A 21,060-nucleotide genomic window follows, 5' to 3' on the forward strand; every position below is an offset into this window, starting at 1 on the left:
AGGCCCAGCTGAGATTTGATCTGGTTTTCCTAGAAATTGTTCTTGCTAAAGTCTTGAAATCCTCGTCTTACCTGAGTCTTCTTGACTTTGATAGTGCTTATCAATAACTTTTCCCCAAAACCTTGTGTTTTTTCATGCGATTCTCTAAAAAGAAATGAGCGCAGCATGGAAATGCATCATTCAGAAAGATTATATTTGTACTCATGAGGGGTTACAGGGTGCCCAGTACATAACTGTTATGGTTTGTACCGTATCAAAGGTGTGATAAGGTGTATCTTACAGAAATCGCTCTTTCCTTGGATAGAAGTAAAGGAGTGACACAGATGTTACAAAATCCTGCATTTCTGTTGAAATAACAGTATCTATTCCTTTCCTCCAAGCTATGAAAGTTTTTATCGATAGCATAGACCCAGAAGCATAAATCAAGTATTCAACAACATAGTTTACAAAGTTCAATGATTACAGATATTGTGTAACTGTACTTAGTGGTAGTCTAAATTTGAAAAATTTATGACCCACTTGAATTGTCTATAATGGAGCCTTTGAGACAATTACAGACTGCCAAGGAAATTATTTTTTTCACAGAGTGATGATGCTGCATTTTAATGGCTTCAGTATTGACAATGTAGATGCTTCCATTTCCAATTCAAGACCTACTTAAGCTCCTCTGACAGTCCATGGGAGGGAGTTAAATTCTCAAGAGATATGCTAGATTTTCTATAAATAATAATAAGATGGAGGATAGTATCAGAATAAATCCCTTTCCTGAAGAAAATAGCTTTAATTCTTATGTAATTTCATTTAATTTATCTGTTCCTGGCAAAGTTTCAAAGCTCTAGAAAATACAAGTTTGTAACAGAGGTGATGGCAAGTAGACGAAGTGTTCTACAAGTGGCTGGCAGAAGTCTCACGATCGCTAGCCCTTGTTCTCCTTGGGGGAATTCAACTTACCGGATGTCTGCTGGAAATAAAACACAGCAGAGAAGAAACAGTCTAGGAGGTTCCTGGAGTGTGTGGAAGATAACTTCCTGACACAGCTGGTGAGTGAGCCTACCAGGGAAGGTGCCTTGCTCAACCTGCTGTTTAGAAACAGAGAAGAGCTAGTGGGAGGTGTAGTGGTCAGCAGCCATCTTGGGTTTAGTGACCATGAAATTATAGAGTTTTCAGTTATTGGAGAAATAAGGAGGGGGATCAGGAAAACCACTACCATAGACTTCCAGAGGGCAGACTTTGGCCTGCTCAGGACACTGGTTGACAGAGTCCCTTGGGAGGCAGTCCTGAAGGGCAAAGGGGTCCAGGAAGGCTGGACATTCTTCAAGAAGGAAGTCTTAAAGGTGCAGGAGCAGGATGTCCCCATGTGCCATAAGACAAACTGGCGGGGGAGACAACTGGCCTGGCTGAACAGGCAGCTTTTGCTGGGACTTAGGGAAAAAAGGAGAGTCTACCACTTTTGGAAGAAGGGGCAGGCAACTCAAGAAGAGTACAGGGAGCTTGTTGGACATGCGGAGAGAAAATTAGAAAGGCAAAAGCCCAGCTAGAACTCAGTCTGACCACTGTTGTTAAGGATAGTAAGAAATGTTTTTACAAATACATTAACAACAAAAAGAGAGCCAAAGAGAATCTCCATCCTTTTTTGGATGCCAGGGGGAACATTGTCACCAAGGATGAGGAAAAGGCTGAGGTACTAAGTGCCTTCTTTGCCTCAGTCTTTAACAGTAAGACCAGTTATCCCCTGGGTGTTCAGCCCCCTAAGCTGGAAGAGGGAGACAGCAGAATGAACTCCCCACAGTCCAGGAGGAAGCAGTTAACGACCTGCTATGCCACCAGGACACGCACAAGTCTACAGAGCCGGGATCCAGCCGAGAGTACTGAGGGAGCTGACTGAGCAGCTTGCCAAGCCACTCTCCATCATTTGTCAGCAGTTCTGGTTAACAGGGGAGGTCCCAGCTGACTGGAGGCTTGCCAATATGACGCCCATCTACAAGAAGGGTGAGAAGGAGGATCCAGGGAACTACAGGCCTGTCAGCCTGACCTCAGTGCCGGGGAAGACTATGGAGCAGTGGTTTCACCTGGCATGTGCAGGACAACCAGGGAATCAGACCCAGCCAGCATGGGTTGATGAAGGGCAGGTCCTACTTGACCAACTTGATCTCCTTCTATGACCAGGTGACTCGCCTAGTGGATGACAGAAAGACTGCAGATGTTGCCTAACTGGATTTTAGCAAAGCCTTTGATACCGTCTTGCACGGCATTCCCCTAGAGAGGCTGGCTTGGACAGGTGTTTCCTGCGATGGGTTAAAAACTGGCTGGATGGCCAAGCCCAGAGTGTTGTGGTGAATGGAGTTAAGTCCAGTTGGTGACTGGTCACAAACAACATTCTGCAGGGCTCAGTACTGGAACAGTTCTGTTGAATATATTTATCAACGATCTGGATGAGGGGATTGAGTGCTTCCTCAGTAAGTTTACAGATGGCACCAAACTGGGCGGGAGTGTCAGTCTGCGTGAGGGTAGGAAGGCTCTGCAGAGGGATCTCAACAGGCTGGATCGATGGGCTGAGGTGAACTGTATGAGGTTCAACAAGGCCAAGTGCCGAGTCCTGCACTTGGGTCACAACAACCCCATGCAACGCTACAGGCTTGGGGAAGAGTGGAAAGCTGCCTGGCAGAAAGGGCCCTGGGGGTGCTGGTAGACAGCTTGTATCAGGAACAGTGTGGCCAGCAGGAGCAGAGAAGTGATTGTGCCCCTATATTTGGTGCTGGTGAGGCTGCACCTCAAACACTGTGTGCAGTTTTAGGCCCCTCAGTACAAGAAGAACATTGAGGTGCTGGAGCATGTCCAGAGAGGGGCAACAAAGCTGCTGAAGGTCTGGAGCACAAGTCTTATGAAGAGCAGCTGAGGGAATTGGGATTGTTTACTCTGGAGAAGAGGAGGCTGAGGGGAGACCTCATCACTCTCCTTAACTACCTGAAAGGAGGTTGTAGGGAGGTGGGTGTTAGTCTCTTCTCCCAAGTAGCTAGTGATAGGATAAGAGGAAGTGGCCTCAAGTTGTGGCAGGGGAGGTTTAGATTGGATATTAGGAAAAAATTATTTACTGAAAGAGTGGTCAAGCATTAGAACAGGCTGCCCAAGGAAGTGGTGGAGTCACCATCCCTGGAGGTGTTCAAAGAACATGTAGATGTGGCACTTCAGGACATGGTTTAGTAGGCATGGTGGTGTTAGGTTGATGGTTGGACTTGATGATGTTGGAGGTCTTTTCCAACCTTAAAGATTCGATGATTCTATGTACAGCCCTGTAGCAATACCACCATGAATCATATCAACCTAACACAAGAAAAAAAAACTCCATCCTCTTTGATTATGACAAGCTGAGTGAATAAAGCTGCCCTTTCCTTTTAGAGGGTAGACTGCAGCCGTGTTCATACACTTGGATTGTTCTATTACTAGTTAGATTTGCTCTTCAGACAACAGACAAAACCAAAAAGCTTTTCAGCTTGTTGATGGAATACCAGATTTGCATTTTTGTGCAGAATTTTCAATCTCTTCGAAAACTACAATCCAGAGGCTATTAGAAAGATGTGGTGTGTGGTACACTTGCCTCATCGGAAGAGAAAGGCCTTTGGTGATACGCAAAATCCTGGTTTAGGATTCTACTGACTACACCAATTTAATTGTCTTGGAAACTCACAAAAATTAAATTAGAGTGAGTTATAAACTCAAACAATATTTATTTGTTACAAACTGATAACGAATGCGAACTTAGCTTAGGTTCAATTCAGTTTACCTCAGGAGGGTTTAGACTCTCTGAGGGGGGACCCAACTGGGTTGAGGTTTGTGACGGCCCATTAGACCCTCCTGCTTCTTTTTGCACTGCTGCCCATATTGGCCAATCCCAGCTCATGCCTGGAAGTCACCATATTGTGTAACATCCCAAGTTAACACATAGGTGTGTGGATTGCAATGGTTTTGCTCTATGGCTCTCTGAATCCTTTCTCTTATGGCCTAAGCATGTATTTTTAAAGCATCTGGTAGCCCTCTAATGAGAAGTCTAAGGTGGCGGGGGTCCACCAGTGCAGCCAACCCCTTGCTGCCCTCTCACGTACATAGCCTGAATACAAGCAGCTTTTTACACTCCTTCTGCTAGCTCCGATAATCCCTTAAATAATAACAAGTTCCTCTTGCTCTTTGGGGTCCACATCCACAGCCCAATAAGCCACTTAGGACATTATTGACTGGTCACCTGCCAGCCTGTTGCGTAGAAACACTCCAGGTCCCCAAAATCCTGTAGCTTTTTCATCACTTAACAGTATCCAGTCCTCCCCACATTAAAGAGACAAGTCACAGGTATTCAGTCTCTTTTTCTCCCAGTCTGCGTGAAAACTTAGTTTGCAATTTGCTGAGCTTGGGTTCTGCCCAGGGGGTTGTACAGACAGTGGTTTGGAGGTTCCTGCCTTAGGGACATATATGCCTTTCTGTTTTAATAAGGGATCACACATATCTTTCCTCCAGCTTGTCTGCTTCTTTGGAGCTATCTTCCTCAGAGTCTCCCCAGATGTTTCCATCCTAATGCTCTAGGGTCTATGCCCACAATTAACTTTCAAATTTGGACAATACTGGGGGCTTTTTTGCTTGTGCTAGCATGATCTCATTTTTTTTTGTTCTAATAGACATGTCCGCTCTTGCTCTTTTCAGTTCCCCTTTTAAACAGTGTATTTTTTATTGTTTCTTTGAATTGTCCTTGGCTCAAGTCAAGCAGGCACCTAGGATGGCACACATAATCAAGCAGATATCGAGGATGGCACACATAAGTAAGCAGCATTGTTCTGTTTTCTCTACAACCGCTGCTGGGTTGAACCACTCCTCCTTCACCTGTCGTACGAGGAGAAGAGCTACAGCTGTGCGTCTATAATAATTCCGCTATTGACATTGTTGTGTATGGAGTTAAGCAACAATACAACTTTTCTGATATAAAATAGTGAGTTTCGATGGAAACGAGATTCAATAGCAGGGTGCACTTGGTTATTTACTGCCTGGAGAATCGGCACTCCACACCTCCGTAAACAATAGGCGATACTGCCTGCTACCCTGCCGACTGCACCAATTTCATTGTCACAGAAACTCGCAAAAATTAAATTAGATGAGGTGATAAACTCCAATGGGATTTATTTGTAACAAACTAATAACAAATTCAAATTTAGCTCTACTTTAACTGAAATTGCTTTAAAACTCCAATAACATTAACGATCTACAGGTTCAAAATGTCAGTCAGGAATTAGTATTGCACTCAGGAATTCCAATGATCCAAAATGCACGATCACTCACCTCTCAAAGGGAGGGCTCTCAACCACAAGGAGTCTCCTTAGGTGGTGTCTCAACCTAAGGGGAGAGTCCCTGACTGTAGACCCACTGTTCTGAGGAGGACTGGCTCAAGCTCAGGGTGAGGGCTCCATTTATACCCTAGTCAAATGTGATCCAAGGTCATAGGTGGTCACTTCAGTTCTCATTGGCTGAAGACTCCACTTTACAGCAGCTACGTGGTTCTAAAGACTTCCTAGCTTAGGGCAGGTGTACCTGCCACAAGTGACCAGCCGGTTTATTGTTATTGCAACTTGTATACCTTCTAATCCTTTTCCCTTACATTTAGGAAACATGTAAGTTACCCTGTTTAAACAAGATATAGGCTTAGGACTTCCACTTTTTGTCTAAAAATCATTTAAGTTCCAGTGGCTCAGTTCAGTATATTCAGCAAATGAAGCAGACACTTTTTATTTTGCTGATTGTAAGCTTGATTTTTAGATCAAGCAAAAGGAAATTAATGGAATGGGGTAGGGAAACTATTTATTGAACAGTGTCTGTTACAAAAGGCATTTTTCAAAGCTATTTTGTATTCAAGTGTTAGTAATTTTTACTTCATTCTATATTTTTTTGTGTCAGATCTGTTTGGATACTGCTGAATACAACAGTTCATATTTTTTTTAAATAGTTACTATATATAGTTGCATTAGTGATGCTTATATAATTGTTTCTAGTTATTATTTTTGCCACACCTTGTCGGGTGTTAATGAGACTAATTTTTTTCCTAATTTCCTTAAACTTCTTACCCCTTTCTAACTATGAAGGTGCCTGCAATGCAACTCCAAAAACAATTTCTATGTTTACAAGCAGAATGATATCACTTTGTTCCTATTGGGCAAAGATTTTTTTTTTTGTAAATCTAATTTCAGGTTAGTTACTGTGGAATTGGAAATGCGGACCTTATCTAACGTATTTATATTCAGAAGCTGTGAGCTTGATTGTCTCTTGCTTGTACCACTGTGACTTAATTGATTTCAGCAGATTTGTACTTAATTCTGAGTAGTGGGAGAAAGGTTAGTGGATTTATTTTTTTTTTCTTCTTCAGTTTTTGGATAGAGGGAAGGAAGTTAGGGCCATTTTTGGAAATAAAGTAAAAAATCTCCTCTTACCAGCTCCTTGAGCATATACTTTGCCAGCCTGTCTTTTGCAAGTTCTGTTGCAGTAGAACTAAGCACACCGCAGCAAAGTAACTCTTGTGTCAGGCTTATTAAATTCCAGATGAAGGAGAGTGAAGCTGCTTGTATCTCAAGATGTAAACTTTGACCTCAGCTTGCAGAACTGAGGCAGAAGGGAACAAAGATTGAGTGTAAGTGGAATGACTCCTAGTTCAGTTCACAATATCTGTTTTTATTTTTAGCACATTAATCCTGTGGAAGAATTAAATGACGGACTAAAGTTTCTTGCACTCTTTGAGTCTCTGAACACATATTATTTATTTTATTTAGTAGGATACACAGTGGCATTTCTTGTAACTCCAAGCTGTCACATTCAAAACAGAGTCATAATATAACATTTCCATTATGCCCACAACCACTTTCTAGCAAAATAAGATTCAGCTTCTCCACTGAGATAACTAAAAATATAACCTTAATAGCTACCATTGGAGAGTCTTCTTCCAGCTATTTCATCTATAGTCCTCATGTGAATTGGGTTCAGTGATGTGTTAGTGAGGTTCTCGGTTTGAACTTTTTTGTATTCTCTTTATTCTCACAGGATTGTAGTGTGGATAAGTTTGGGTTTCTTGGTTTTTTTTTTTTTTGTTGTTGTTTTGTTTTTAAAACATCCTTGGTACTATTTGTTATTTTTTTTCTTCTGTTTTAAACAAGAGTTAGGAGAGTTTTAGTTTAAATGAATTTTGATATTTGAAGACCTTATGCTAGTTTAGAAGACCTTATGCTAGTTCAGAATTGTCATAATGTGCTAAAATCATACTAGGTCAGTTTGATCCAAGCACAGGACTTAAGATGCCGATCTGTTCTCAGTCACCTTCTCTCTGGCAGGAAATGCCACTCTTAGAAAAGCATTAAAAGTGAAAATATTTTACTTGAAAATTGGGACTGAGTCCAGTACATCCACCTTTACATACCTGATACATGCCAAATTTTTAAGTGTTCTCTGTAGCACTTCTGCTAAAATAAAATTATTTTTATGTGCAGTGAAAAGATTGATGCTTTTTTTTTTTCCAGATCAAGGTCCCTGTAGTGGTTTCAAACTGAGATAACTTGAAACCCATTCACAAGTATTTTGTACTAAATGTTTACTTTTGAAATATATTCTTCCGTGTTTTATAAGACTGTACTTGATGCCTTGTGTTGTGATTTAACCCCAGCCAGCACCTAAAGCACCACATAGACGCTCACTCACTCCTCCCTCAGTGGGATGGAGGAGAGAATCGGAAGTGTAAAAGTGAGAAAACTCGTAGCTTGATATCAGTTTTAGGTAAAGCAAAAGCCACACACACTAGCAAAGCAAAACAAGGAATTCATTCCCTGCTTCCCATTGACAGGCAGGTGTTCAGCCATTTCCAGGAAAGCAGGGCTCCATCACGTGCAGGGTTACTTGGAAAGACAAATGCCATAACTCTGAACATCCCCACTACCTCCCCTTCCTTCTTCTTCCTTTGGTTTTGTGTACTGAGCATGACATCGTATGGTATGGAATATCTCTTTGGTCAGTTGGGGTCAGCTGTCCCAACTGTGTTCCCTCCCAACTTCTTGTGCACCTATAGCTGACTTGATGGTGGGGTCATATGAGAAGCAGAGACGACCTTGACTCTCTGTAAGCACTGCTCGGCAATAACTAAAACGTCCCTGTAGTATTATCACTGTTTTCAGTACAAATCCAAAACACAAATCCAAACCATAGCCTCCTGCTAGCTACTATGAAGAAAATTAACTCTATCCCAACCAAAACCAGTATACCTCATATTTGCATTTGTTTTTCAGGCTTCCTAATCAGTCTGCATCTGCCATATTAAGTGTAGACTTTGTGTGATGAGAGATAGAGTTCTTGGGCAGATCACGCAGCTTTGTACAACGATTTACACAAAAGAAGCCTAGCTCAAAATATGCTGATAAGATTTCACAGTTAATAAAGACTAACATATTCTCTATGTTTACTGTGATTGTATGTACTAGTATTACTAGTAGACTATATCATCTATGCAGAGAGGCTAAAGATTTTCGGCAAGATTTCAAATGTGTCCTGGGAGGAAAACTGTACAGATCTTCAGCAGCAGGACTGATAATTACTGTAAATACTCATGAAGAAAATAAAAGAATCCTGTTAAAGAACTGTTATTGGATACTGAACTCTGTAAGTGGCAGTTTATTGGGAAATATTAATTAAAAAATCTAGTACTGATACAGTCTGACTGCAGTTTAGTGGCAGACTTGCTTAATTTCTTGGGAACAGGAAAAGTTCCTTTTGCAGTACAAGATATCCTCAGCACACAGCATCTGCTGTTCATGTGTGGGAGTGCAAATGATGTTTGAGCTCCGAAACATAAAAGCATTGTGTGTTGGATGGTGTTTTAAGCAACCCATTCTAGTGAAAGATGTCCCCGCCTGTGGCAAGGGGGTTGAACTAGGTGGTATTTAAAGGTCTCTTCCAACTCAAACCATTCTATGATTTAAGTACCTGTCTCTCATTGGGTTCAATGTGACTTAGTTAAAAGCTTCTATGGCCAAGTGTAAGTTTTGATTTACCATGCCAATTGGAAGCAAGCTGATTATAGTCTAAAACAAATTACAGTCTTCTAGTGGTTCTGGGCTTCTACCCATGGTGTTAGGAAACAAAAAGAGCTCGGGTACCATCAGTTGTGATAGTCCAGTAACTTTGAGTGGTCCCGCTCTGGGCTGTAGGCTGTATTTGATCTAGGAGTCATTTAGGACGTGCCTCTGGCTTACTGCCAAATCTGGAGGTAGGACAACTCTTGCTGTCACCATGTGAGGTTTTTCAGTGCTCTATGAGAAAAGCCCTCTACTCTCATCCTCAGCCCTGTGTGGGAGGCGAAGGCTGTGGTCATGCAACTTCAGAGAAGCCTGTGACTCACCTGTGTGGATGCCCACAGTTATCATATGGTGTTGGAAGTCCCTTAAATTGGTATCTATACCATGGTTTTGAGGTTTCATCTGCAGTTTGCAAACAGTGATTACGGCTCGTAAAACATAATTTTCAGTTTACTGTATCATGTTTGCCTCATGAATCTCAAAGGTCTGATTATTTTTTGTGTTTTAGATTCTAGTTAGGATTTGATTACAAGTTCTTGGTATACAACTATTAGACAGATACTATGATAAGGTCTTGCAGTATCTCTAACACTTTCCTCTTGACTGTAGGTGGTCAGCCATGATGAAATGTCCTCTCCAAAAATCAAACACATTGATGATGTTTGGTTTTCTCCTCTTAGCGTTACCACAACAGAGAAATTACTCCATCAGCAGATTTACTTCAAAAATTTCAGGTGCTCTTGAGTGGGTGGAAGAGATTAACTTTGTTAATCTGTAGTTCTATACACTTCCTTCGTGGTAGTATGTTTGATACATTGCTGCAATTAAGTTTAGAACATTGTCCAAGGCCACACTGGAAAAGTAATGTTTTTCTTTTCTATTAAAGTTACTCTGTCTTTTGAAATGTTTCCACTGTTTAGGAAACTGACTTTTTGGTCAGTATTACAGAAAGTGATTTAGAAACATGTAACACTGAAAGTCAAACAACTTGAATTCACAATTCGCCTACGTCTTTATATATATCTAGTCTCTTGGGCAAGCAGAAGCTTTCTGAGAATAAGGAAATCTGTATTAGAAGAGAACTATGGCATGCTGAAGATAATTTCCTCTTTGATCGCATTTTATTGGGGTTTTTTTTTAGGGAAGAGGAATAAAGTTTTCTGACTTTTTTTCTTTCCCCTCTCTTGACTACTCTTTTTTTTTCTGTTGTTGATGCTTTAGGTTGTGGGATATCTGTTCAGGGAAGGTTATGTTTCTTATAGCTTTTCCTGGAGAAAATATGTCTTCGTTAAGAAGATACTTGGTTATTTTTCTGCTGATTTTGATAACATAGTGACCCTTTTGGTTTCATCTAGCTTGTCTGGTAGTTTTATCGAAGTGCCTTGGAGCATCTCATTTCAAAACAACTCTTTAAACCCTCTTTTGCATTCCTCAGGTCAGTGAACTGCTGCCATGCGTTGTCAGCAATATCTCAAGAAGAAGAGACGCTCCCCTGGTGAAAGGCTAACTTCCTTTTGAGCATGCTATAAGCTGTTCTTTGCAGAGCTAGTAATTGCTCGTCTCGATGAGAACGGTCGTTGTATAATACTGTTGCCTTTTTATAGTAGCTCATATGCTAACGACAGCGTAACTGTTACCTGACTATGCCTTGTTGTACGTATTACAAGAAGCCATGTCTGTGTTAGCCGTAGGTTTTGGGCCCACAAGGAGTACTGTGTAGGCACCTTATCAACTGCTGTTTGCGTAGTTCAATTTTTAATAGTTAAGAGCCTACATGAATGCCCAAGAAAGCATATCAGGCAGTTTTTAGGAATCAATAGCTTTTCTATTTTTAAACTAATGAGATGCTGTCACATAGTTGATGTTCAGTAAGTACAACTTTATGATGTTTTGAATTAAGTCATGTATGTTGCATACTATTTCAAAGTTGAGTTCCCTCATGCTCTGGAATTGAAACATAGACTTTTCTTTACTTTTTCATATGCTATTTTGTATTGGTGGTGGAGTATTTGTTTATAGCTCCACATCAGAGGAGTGTTTGCATGGTTTATTTGTGAACTGTTTCTTTCAGTTCCCTGTGGCATTAAAAAGAAGGATAAGGTGCATATGTGACTACAAGATAGCATTGTGATATGTCTACTGTATTAATATAAACTAAGAGCCTTTTGTATTTCTTCAGAAGCTTCTTCCCCTTCCCATAGAAGTAAAATGTTTCTTTGCATATAAAATGGGAAACTGGCTTCCTCTGCAGCTGCCATTGAAGAAATCTCCCAGTAGTATAAGCCCAGAGGGGAAAATATGTAATACTTGTTTGGGAACAGTTCTATGCAGCTATTATTTTGGGGGCACTGAATTTACTTTCTTTTTAAGCCTGTTAGCAATAACTTGAATTCATGGTAGGATGTGTCATGTCAGAGAAGGGCAAACAGACTGACAGCATTTTGAGCGAGTTAGCCAGTGGCAGTGTGATTCTCTCGACTTAGTGAAGTAATCACTGTGTAGCATATTCGTATATCTTGGAGTGTACTTATATTAATATTCTAGTACATCAGAAAAAAAAAAGAAATAGATTTGCAAGAATTAAAGCTCCAGAACAGACTTCCACCTGCTCCCTACTAAAATGAATAATGGATTATTTCAGTGATTTTTTCTAAGTGCTAATCAAAAATATAATAATTTGCAAATCATGACTCAATTAAATTGGAAGCAGTAGTTTTAATTTTCAGCAATTGTAGTCATTTTTTTTCTTTATCTTTGGAAGTTATGGTTTATTGGTCATACAAAATGGTTTACTGAATAACTTGCTCTTTATAATTTTGAAGTAGCCATTATTTGCTGCTTTCTATTTATTTCAGTAGAAGCTTTACTTTCCTTTAACTTCCAAGTAACAGTAAGATGAACTTAAATGGTACTGGTTATGACAGTAGATCAATCAAAAGGTAGAAGACATGAATACTACAGCAGCATTTCCTTTGGTTTTATGGGCCAGACTGTGTTTAAGTTCAGCCTACTTAGTTGGGTACATCAGCACCACATGCCTTGAAATTCAGGCATGGCTCAGATATTTTGGCTGAGCATGCATAAAAGCAGAGCTTATTTCTTCCTGTTAAAGTGACTGAAGTGGGTGTCTCTGTAAGGTGATAAATTTAGATTTCATTTTTTTCATAAGCAGGTTCATTTGGATGGAATGGGAGGAATACTACAACAAAGAACAGAACATTCCTGTTCTTCATATCCTCAGGAGGCCGCCTTTGCTAAGAGGTTTGAACTGACAATCCCTTTAATAAGCCTTTAAGTCAGCAGGCTCCAGATAGATGAGTGCCAGCCAGTGAATACAAATCAGAGTTTTATTCTTTGAAAGGCAGCTTTTTCCTTTAAAACACAGTACTATACACACACACACAATATCTTTGTATTTGTATAAAATATATGCTTATATGCTTTATATATACATATTTACAAGCATATAAATGGTTCATATGTGTATATATAAATGTATATAACATAATAGCATAAAAAAATGTTATGGGATGTTAGAGAAGTAGGCTCCATCCCTAAGGGTAGACTGGAAGGCTGAGGTTCGTTTTCTGGACTAGTGCTATAACACTTACGCTCTTGTGCAAAAATTAATTTCTGTTGCCTGCCTTCCTCATCCCCACTCTTGCTAAGCTGCTGTAAGTGATTTTGAGGTCAGCTGTTAAGCTGCTGTTTCTTTCTTCTCTTATCCATCGTAGGTAACCATAGTCATGCATTTTTAAACTAGCTTTCACAGTAGTGAAAGTGTGAATGAAAGGATATTGGGAGGGAACTGCAAGACTGACCTTTTGCCACAGATTGCAAGATATGTGTCCACTAAACATTGTTTATTTGAAAAAAAAAATCTTCAAATTCTCCTTTCATTTTTTTTTCTGTTTGTGTGGCTAACTCAGGAGCTTACAGCTCTAATTCTTCAGTGGTTCTGGGCAGTTTAAACTAATTTTTGCAATTTCAGACCTGTTCCAGTGATAGTTATATAGTTGCTAGTCTTTTGCATTGCTTTTTCTGGTTTTATCTGTCTTATTTGGCTGCTGTTATCTTAAGGGGAAAGTCTCAGATTCCCATGGAAATACATGGTAAAGATAGAAAAGGAATGGTGAATGAATAATTATGCACCATGCTTTATTCAGTAGCATAGTCTATTACTCTCTCAGTGACCGATTTTTACAATGCTGTTGTATTTTTATGTTTCAGCAGTTTGTTATAATGTATTATTCCTTCTTGATTTTTTTGAGATGGAGCTGTGATTGGTAAACTGTGGATTGTAATACGTTGAAATATTCTTTGGGCTGAGAGGATATTCTTTGTTCCATTCTAAGTTTGCTATTCAGAGGCCATTGGTTTCCCACTCTTCTTCCCTGCTTACTAAAATCACTATAAGGATCTTGCCAGTTTTGTGTATAGTTATGTGGGTTTTATCTTGGCAGTGGTGTTTCTTAAAATCTGTGGTAATCCATATAACATTTGGAAATGTGGTGAGTGTACCACTGTTTGATGTTGATATCCTCAGTTATATGGATATTTCAAGAATTGAATCATAGAATCATAGAATGCTTAGAGTTGGAAGGGACCTACAAAGGTCATCTGGTCCAACCCCCCTGCAAGGAGCAGGGACATCCCTGACTAGATCAGGTTGCTCAGAGTCTCATCCAGCCTGGCCTTGAATGTTTCCGGGGATGGGGCTTCCACCACCTCTCTGGGCAACCTGTTCCAGTGTTCTACAACTTGTATTGTAAAAAATTTTTTCCTAATATCCAATCTAAATCTACCCCCCTCTATTTTAAAACCATTACCCCTCGTCCTATCACAACAGGCCCTACTGAACAGCCTCTCTCCATCTTTCTTGTAGGCCCCCTTGAGGTACTGGAAGACCGCTATCAGGCCTCCCCGGAGCCTCCTCTTCTCCAGGCTGCGCAGCCCCAACTCTCTAAACCTGTCCTGATAGGAAAGGTGCTCCAGCCCTCTGATCATCTTCGTGGCCCTCCTCTGGACCTTCTGCAACTGGTCCATGTCCTTCTTATGTTGGGGGCTCCAGAACTGGACACAGTACTCCAGGTGGGGTCTCACCAGGGCAGAGTAGAGGGGGAGAATCACCTCCCTCGACCTGCTGGCCACGCTCCTCTTGATGCAGCCCAGGATGTGGTTGACCTTCTGGGCCGCAAGGGTGCATTGCCGGCTCATGTTGAGCTTCTTATCCACCAGCACTCCCAAGTCCTTCTCCTCAGGGCTGCTCTCAATCCATTCTCCGCCCAGCCTGTATTTGTGCCTGGGATTGCCATGACCCAGGTGCAGGACCTTGCACTTGGCCTGGTTGAACTTCATGAGGTTGGCACGGGCCCACCTCTCCAGCCTGTCAAGGTCCCTCTGGATGGCATCCCTCCCTTCCAGCGTGTCGATGGCACCACACAACTTGGTGTCATCGGCGAACTTGCTGAGGGTGCACTCTATCCCACTGTCCATGTCGCCGACAAAGATGTTGAACAGGGCCGGGCCCAGCACGGACCCCTGAGGGATGCCACTCATGACCAGTCTCCACTTGGACATCGAGCCGTTGACCACCACTCTCTGAGTGCAGCCATCCAGCCAACTCCTTATCCACCGAGTGGTCCGTCCATCAAACCCATGTCTCTCTAGTTTAGAGAGAAGGATGTCGTGCGGGACAGTGTAAAAAGCTTTGCACAAGTCCAGGTAGATGATGTCTGTTAGTCGTCCCTTGTCCACCGATGCCGTCACCCCGTCATAGAAGCCCACCAAATTGGTCAGGCACGATCTGCCCTTGGTGAAGCCATGTTGGCTGTCACCAACCACCTCCTTGCTCTCCATGTGCCTTAGCATGGTTTCCAGGAGAATCTGCTCCATGACCTTGCCAGGCACAGAGGTGAGGCTGACCAGCCTGTAGTTACCCGGGTCCTCCTTATTCCCCTTTTTAAAAATGGGGGTTATGTTCCCTCTCTTCCAGTCATCGGGGGCCTCACCAGACTGCCACGACTTTTCAAATACAATGGCCAGTGGCTTGGCACTGCGTGATCAAACATGCTAAAAGCATGTACTGCCCGTGGGTGGAGCTGTTGTAGAGAAGCATGCTTGATGGTAGATCACTTTAGAGCTTTACTGAGAGACATCTGTTCCCTAGCTTTCACGCAGTGCTGCAGTATTTGTTACACTCCTGAGTCTCACAGAGTTGACACAACTGTTCCACAAGCTGATTGGCTGGGTCTTTTGTATTCTGGAGAGAGAGGGAAGGGAAGGGAACCATGAGTTCATAATTTTGCAGTTGTTGAAGTAGGTGGGCATGAAACTTGGAGGACCATTGGTGATTTCTGTATGTGATATTCAAGGCTTGACAAAGTTAGTCTTTCTGATGGGAAACTTGTCACTATTTTGGTTTTGCCATTACTGTATTTAAAACCTGTGGTTTTTAACGCTGTTCAGTTGCTATATTTGGAAAATGAACACTTAAAGGTCTGTGTTACATTTAAATCCAGGAATGAGAAAAAAATGTAATTGTCATTGCTATTACTATAAATCCATGAGTAGAAGAAACATCTGATACTCTCTGGAATGTTGATTGCTCCCACCATGTCAACAATTGCATCGATTCGTTTGCAAGTTAACACTTTATAGTGTGCTAAATACCACCAACAGAATTGCAAAAAAGCAAAGCAAAAATTTCAGTTTCTAGAATTATGTTCTACTTTGTAATTATTTTCATCTCTTGTACCCCAAATGAGCATTTGAGTAATTTGTATGACTTCTTACACTGTTGCATACCCTAAAGAGGTTAAAGGAATATTATGAAAGACTGTAGAAAAGCAAAATCGTAGTCATCTGTGTGTTCATTCAGTATTTATGGTGACAAAATCGAATGAGATTTTTCTCAATCTTAGGCCAAAATCTTGGTAAAAATGACTAATTGTGTTTGATTTTGGCTAAACTGAATGCCGAAGATAGTTCTCTTCTATATATGAATAGAAATCTGCCTCGCAGGTACAGATACAGGAAACCTATTGAAATTCTTCCCTTTAACCATTTCTCCGTCCCCCATCAAAATAAAAATCTTGCAGAATTTAGGTGTCCAGGATCTGATTTTGACTTACTGGAATATATTGAATGTACACAGTTAAAATTCAGTTTAGACTCCTAGCAGAAGAATAAATTGTAGTTGTATTTAGTCTGGGAAACTTGATGCAAAGATGGGATGGGTTATTCAAACAAAGAACTCGGAACCAATGGTTAAAATGAGCTATGGCTAAGATAAATTTTCATGCCTAGTAACCTCATCTCCTTGATAAACTAGAGATTATTTTAGAATTACAATAAAATAATTTTAATAAATTCAGGAAGTGTATAACCTTCTGAAAAAATCAAGTTCCATATTCATTCATTAAATCATAATCTTCTGTCTTAAGCTGTCTTCATGTGTAAGTGATTGACAAAGCTGAGGTTTAGATACTGCATTGATGCTTGCTGTATTCCCAACCTAGGTAGATCTGCACTTCTAAATCCGAGTCTGCAGTGATTGGAGCAGATCATACACTCCAGTTATGCACTTTGTCTGATGCCAAGTGACCTGTAGGTTTTTCTGAATATACATGAACATATTTTTGTGCCAGATCACAAATTGAGTAATCCAGTGCCTCTGTCATTCTTGTCAGTTTATTTGTATTTATGGTAGCTGGCTTTTACACGCTGTAGACAGCACCAGTGGAGTTGACTGTGCTTTTGTATAGGTGAAGGGTTGCTATAAAAATGACTAGAAGATGATCTGTGGCTAGGGAATGAATATCACTCATTCCCAGTGAAATGTAGTGAGTGGATGGACAGTAGGTTGTGCTGATAATGTCCATGTAAAAGATCTATCAAGGGATGAGAGCTAGAAAGATGAAGAGTATTTTGAAAGGCAGAAGAGAATGAAGCTGAGATTATTCATTTACTGCAAATTGCAGGAGCTAAGAAGTCTTGCTTTTCCTTTGCCCTGTTAGAACAGAGCACTGTCATGTGTGTCCTGCTGTGATCTCAGCTTGTATTCCTGATGGGGGCTAGCAGCAGGGACTGGATTGGATTCACTTGTTGAAATGTATGCGTTTATTACCACTTGGGTTGCTGGAGGGCATCCGGCTGCTCATGCAGCAAGGTGTGAGTCTCACCTAGATTACTTTTTTTAATGTCAGCTGTGTGTGTTTGTCTTAGACATACTAGGGTGTCTAAGATACCAGCAGGTGCCTATCAGTAGGCACTGGAATTGAATTTCTAATTCCTCTTGCTTATTTTCTTTCATTGATGTGTTATATTCATGAGTGTGCATGAAATTTAGTTTCTTATTGTGTTGCAGTTTTATAGTAGTTTGAAATTATGACTCTTTGCTCTGATCAATCAGTTGTGCTATGGCTTATTTTACAATGGCAAAAAAAAACCTGTCCTACCTCATATTTGTTAAGTTGTTTTTTTTTTTTAATTTCTCCATTTCAATGGGAATAAGAAATCTTGAAACTGTATTTAGTATCTATTTACTGCTGTCTAATTATAAGGAGGACATACAAATTTTCTTTTGTCTTCAATCAAATGAGGCATATGTTCTTAGCTCTTGAACAGGTATGTAGGTAGTGCAGCTTTTTCAGCAGTGGAGTCAGATTCTGATTGGAGATTTTGCAGTGTGTGTGTGCGCTCATGTGTGTGTAATTTTTTTTCCTCAGATGTCAGTTTTTATTCATGTGCTGTAGTGAAACATATCTATTTGAGCCGATAAAATGTCCACATCTATACTTTTTTCATCCAATCATGAGAATTAAAATCGTATTGTTTCTCAATATGATTCACTTGAGTAATATGTAAGACTGACATTTAAATTAAATGTAGGCAGTGATCATTTGTGGTGTATTGACTAGTTTGGGAATTTGTTTGTTTGTTTTGAGATTTGGTTGTTTGTTTTTTTTTCCACAGCACTGAGAAATCTAAATTCTAATATAATATAAGTAGGATAACAATTAATTGTTTTAATGGATTTGACTCAAACCTGTTTGAGTGCTCTTCAGTTGGCAAGCTGCAGCATTGCACAACAGATTATATTTAGGTCCACAATCTGGACATTATTAAGCATTTCTTTAAGAAGAAAAAGAAAATTCCATTCACAAGTCTGGCATGTGATATCTAAAATGCTGTTAAATTAGAAGGGGTAATGGTTTCAACGTAGAGGGAGGTAGATTCAAATTAGACATTAGGAAAAAAATTTTTACAGTGAGGGTGGTAGAACACTGGCCCAGGTTGCCCAGAGAGGTGGTGGATGCCCCATCCCTGGAAACACTCAAGGCCAGGTTGGACAGGGCTCTGAGCAACCTGATCTAGTTGGGGATGTCCCTGTGCCTTGTAGGAGGTTTGGACTAGATGACCTTTAAAGGTCCCTTCCAACCCTAACAATTCTATGATTCTGTGGTTATATTAAGTTGAGTGTCTTTACCTATATAGTTGAGTCTTTCACTTTAAAATAGATTAAAGTGTAATTGTCGTAGAGATCTGTAGGAAAATTTTCATGTTCTACAATTACACTTTTTGATTCCTTGTTTTGTTTTATTTCTGCTTAGTTTGCTGTGTATTACTTAATAGGATGAAGATTAATTTTCAGTTTTAATTTTAAACTTAAGAGTAAGAATTGTATGTCTTTCACTTGGTGATTCTGAGATAGAGAAGGAAAACTAGTGTATCAGAGAGAACTGTGAAATTTTTAACAACCTATTCTTAATTCACCTTCTCAGCTCACAGGGAGTAGCACCTAGCAGTATCAAGCAAACTGGGGAATTTTTGTTGTTGTTGTTTTTTTTTTTCCTTCCTGGTGTTCGCGAGCTTAATACTTTATAAAGCCCAGTTTCTTGTATTTCTGCTGTGATACCTTTCCTGTGTGTTTTATGGGTCTCTAGGATTACTCTTAACTTTTTTCCATAACTGTTGTTGTTTAAGAAACGTTTGCAAAGAGTAGTAAAGGTGCTATTTTTTTTTTCTTTCATTTTTAAACTAAGAGGTTTTTGTGAACCATTTGCTGCCCTGTTAAGCAGTCTAGAAAAGTATGTTGGGTCTTTAGCTAATCTTTTGCCTCAATGTCCCTTCTAGTTACTGAAGGGGAACATGGAGAAGAGTACTCTGGCAGGCTGCAGAGCGTGTCTTCTGCACTGCTATGTGTTCACGTGATGGTGGGTGTGATGATGGGAAACACCCCCGGTGTTTCTCATTTGATTTCAGATCAGAACAATGTGCTGATCTCAGGACAAGCAGATTACCGTGGTTAAGCGGCAAGCATTTGTCAGAGTGCGGGGAAAGTCTTTGTGTATACTGTAGTCATGGGCTCTGGTCTTCTTTCTTCAGTCTGTCTTTTTCATAATATCTATATTAAAGCTTAGAGTTTAAACTCTACTGCATGCCAATTATATATTCAGAAAGTGAGACAATGTCTGTATGAATAATTTCACTTTTATTATCCCTATTGAAAATGCTTTTACATGGCAAAGGACATGTTGATAAGTGAAGTTCATAAGGGCAACATTTTTTGTTCCTCACTTTTGCCTTTCATTGCTAAAGAGATAATAATAAACATTCTTTTAGAGACACAGAAGGCAAAGACGTGCATAAGAAGGAAATTAAAGCATGGCTAACAGTAGTACCTGGCATTTCAAAGGAAACTACTTAAAAAGATAAACAGATTGGTCGAAAAGCCACTGTTCAAGATCTTTGCTGAAATTAAACCAAGAGCTGAAAGGACTTTTCTACCCCTTTTTAGTATTAAATTAAATTATATTGACCTTCTTTTTAAACAATTTGGCTGGGAGGAAAGACAGGAAGAATTGTTTGTTTGTATTTAAATTTTTAAAAAGTGTTTGAAAACTAAAAACACTTTTGACGTAGAAACTGGTAGTTTCAGTGGCAAAATTCAGCCTGAAATTTACTCTTTCCAGAAACCCCCTGGAAATACAAGTGGGTGTGTTCTGCTTCAGTAATCACATGTAAATCCAGAGGTGCCAGCAGCACTATAATAATGACTATAGTGTCTTTGAAGGCACTCTGAAGCTTCCGTTCAAAGACACTCTTAAATAATTAAATCTTTTTTTTTTTCTTTTCAATTTGCATGGAATATGTAATTGCATCCCCCAAGTACCAGATTTCCTTCCCTTCTTTTCTTTCTCATGCAAAGAATAAATAGAGTATTTTAATTAAGACACTGCTTGGTAACCTGTACAGTAAAGAAGGTGATGAAAGAGCAGGTCCAGATAGTTCTTTATTGTGACCCTTAGTAACCTTTTCTTAACACAGAAGTGAAAGCTTGAAAAATCTAGGTGCCTCTGAGGTGATCTGAGAAGTCTGGGTTCACCTCTGGGAGAAAAAAAGGAAGGCTGCTTTGTCCACTTTGATATGCCCTCTGGCTCCTGACAGTTCACTCTGCGACCATTTATGTGGTCCTTCTTGTAAGACTGGCTGCTCAGCTGGCTGTACCTGGTTTTAATCTTTTTTTTTTTTTAATTACTTTTTTGACAGATACGGAGCATCTCTATACAGTAGTGTTCGAAGAGATCTGTGGGCGTTTTGGAAAGACCTATACCTGGGAAGTGAAATCCCTGGTCATGGGTAAAAAAGCCCTAGAAGGGGCGCAGATTATTCGAGATGTTCTAGATCTTCCGATAACCAAAGAAGAGTTATTACGTGAAAGTATAATGAAGCAGGAGAAGATATTCCCTACTGCTAAATTGATGCCAGGTATGTTTCTCTTCAATATTTATAACCTGTTCATGGAATTACTATGGTAGAAGGTTTTAATCTGTCTTCTACATCTCATCGCTTTTGTTTTAGCAAGCTTTATTCAAATCTACCTGTTATTTACCTGTTAAAAAGGTATTTTACCTTTTAAAGGATACTGAAAACATTTTTTTTCCTTGTTTACTTGGAGAACAGCTTTTTTTTT

At 40.1% G+C, this 21,060-nt stretch overlaps 1 protein-coding gene across 2 annotated transcripts in view; it reads left to right on the top strand.

The window, feature by feature from the left end:
- Positions 1-21,060, top strand: part of PUDP (pseudouridine 5'-phosphatase) — an 81,735-nt gene that overhangs the window by 13,771 nt on the left and 46,904 nt on the right. For both annotated transcript variants that reach the window (XM_086768403.1, XM_086768412.1), the window contains exon 2: positions 20,637-20,855. In XM_086768403.1, coding sequence (XP_086624529.1) covers positions 20,637-20,855 — 219 coding nt within the window. The remainder of the gene's footprint in view (positions 1-20,636; positions 20,856-21,060) is intronic.

This window comes from Chlamydotis macqueenii, chromosome 1 (genome assembly GCF_036417535.1).
Source record: "Chlamydotis macqueenii isolate bChlMac1 chromosome 1, bChlMac1.mat, whole genome shotgun sequence".
NCBI lineage: Eukaryota > Metazoa > Chordata > Aves > Otidiformes > Otididae > Chlamydotis > Chlamydotis macqueenii.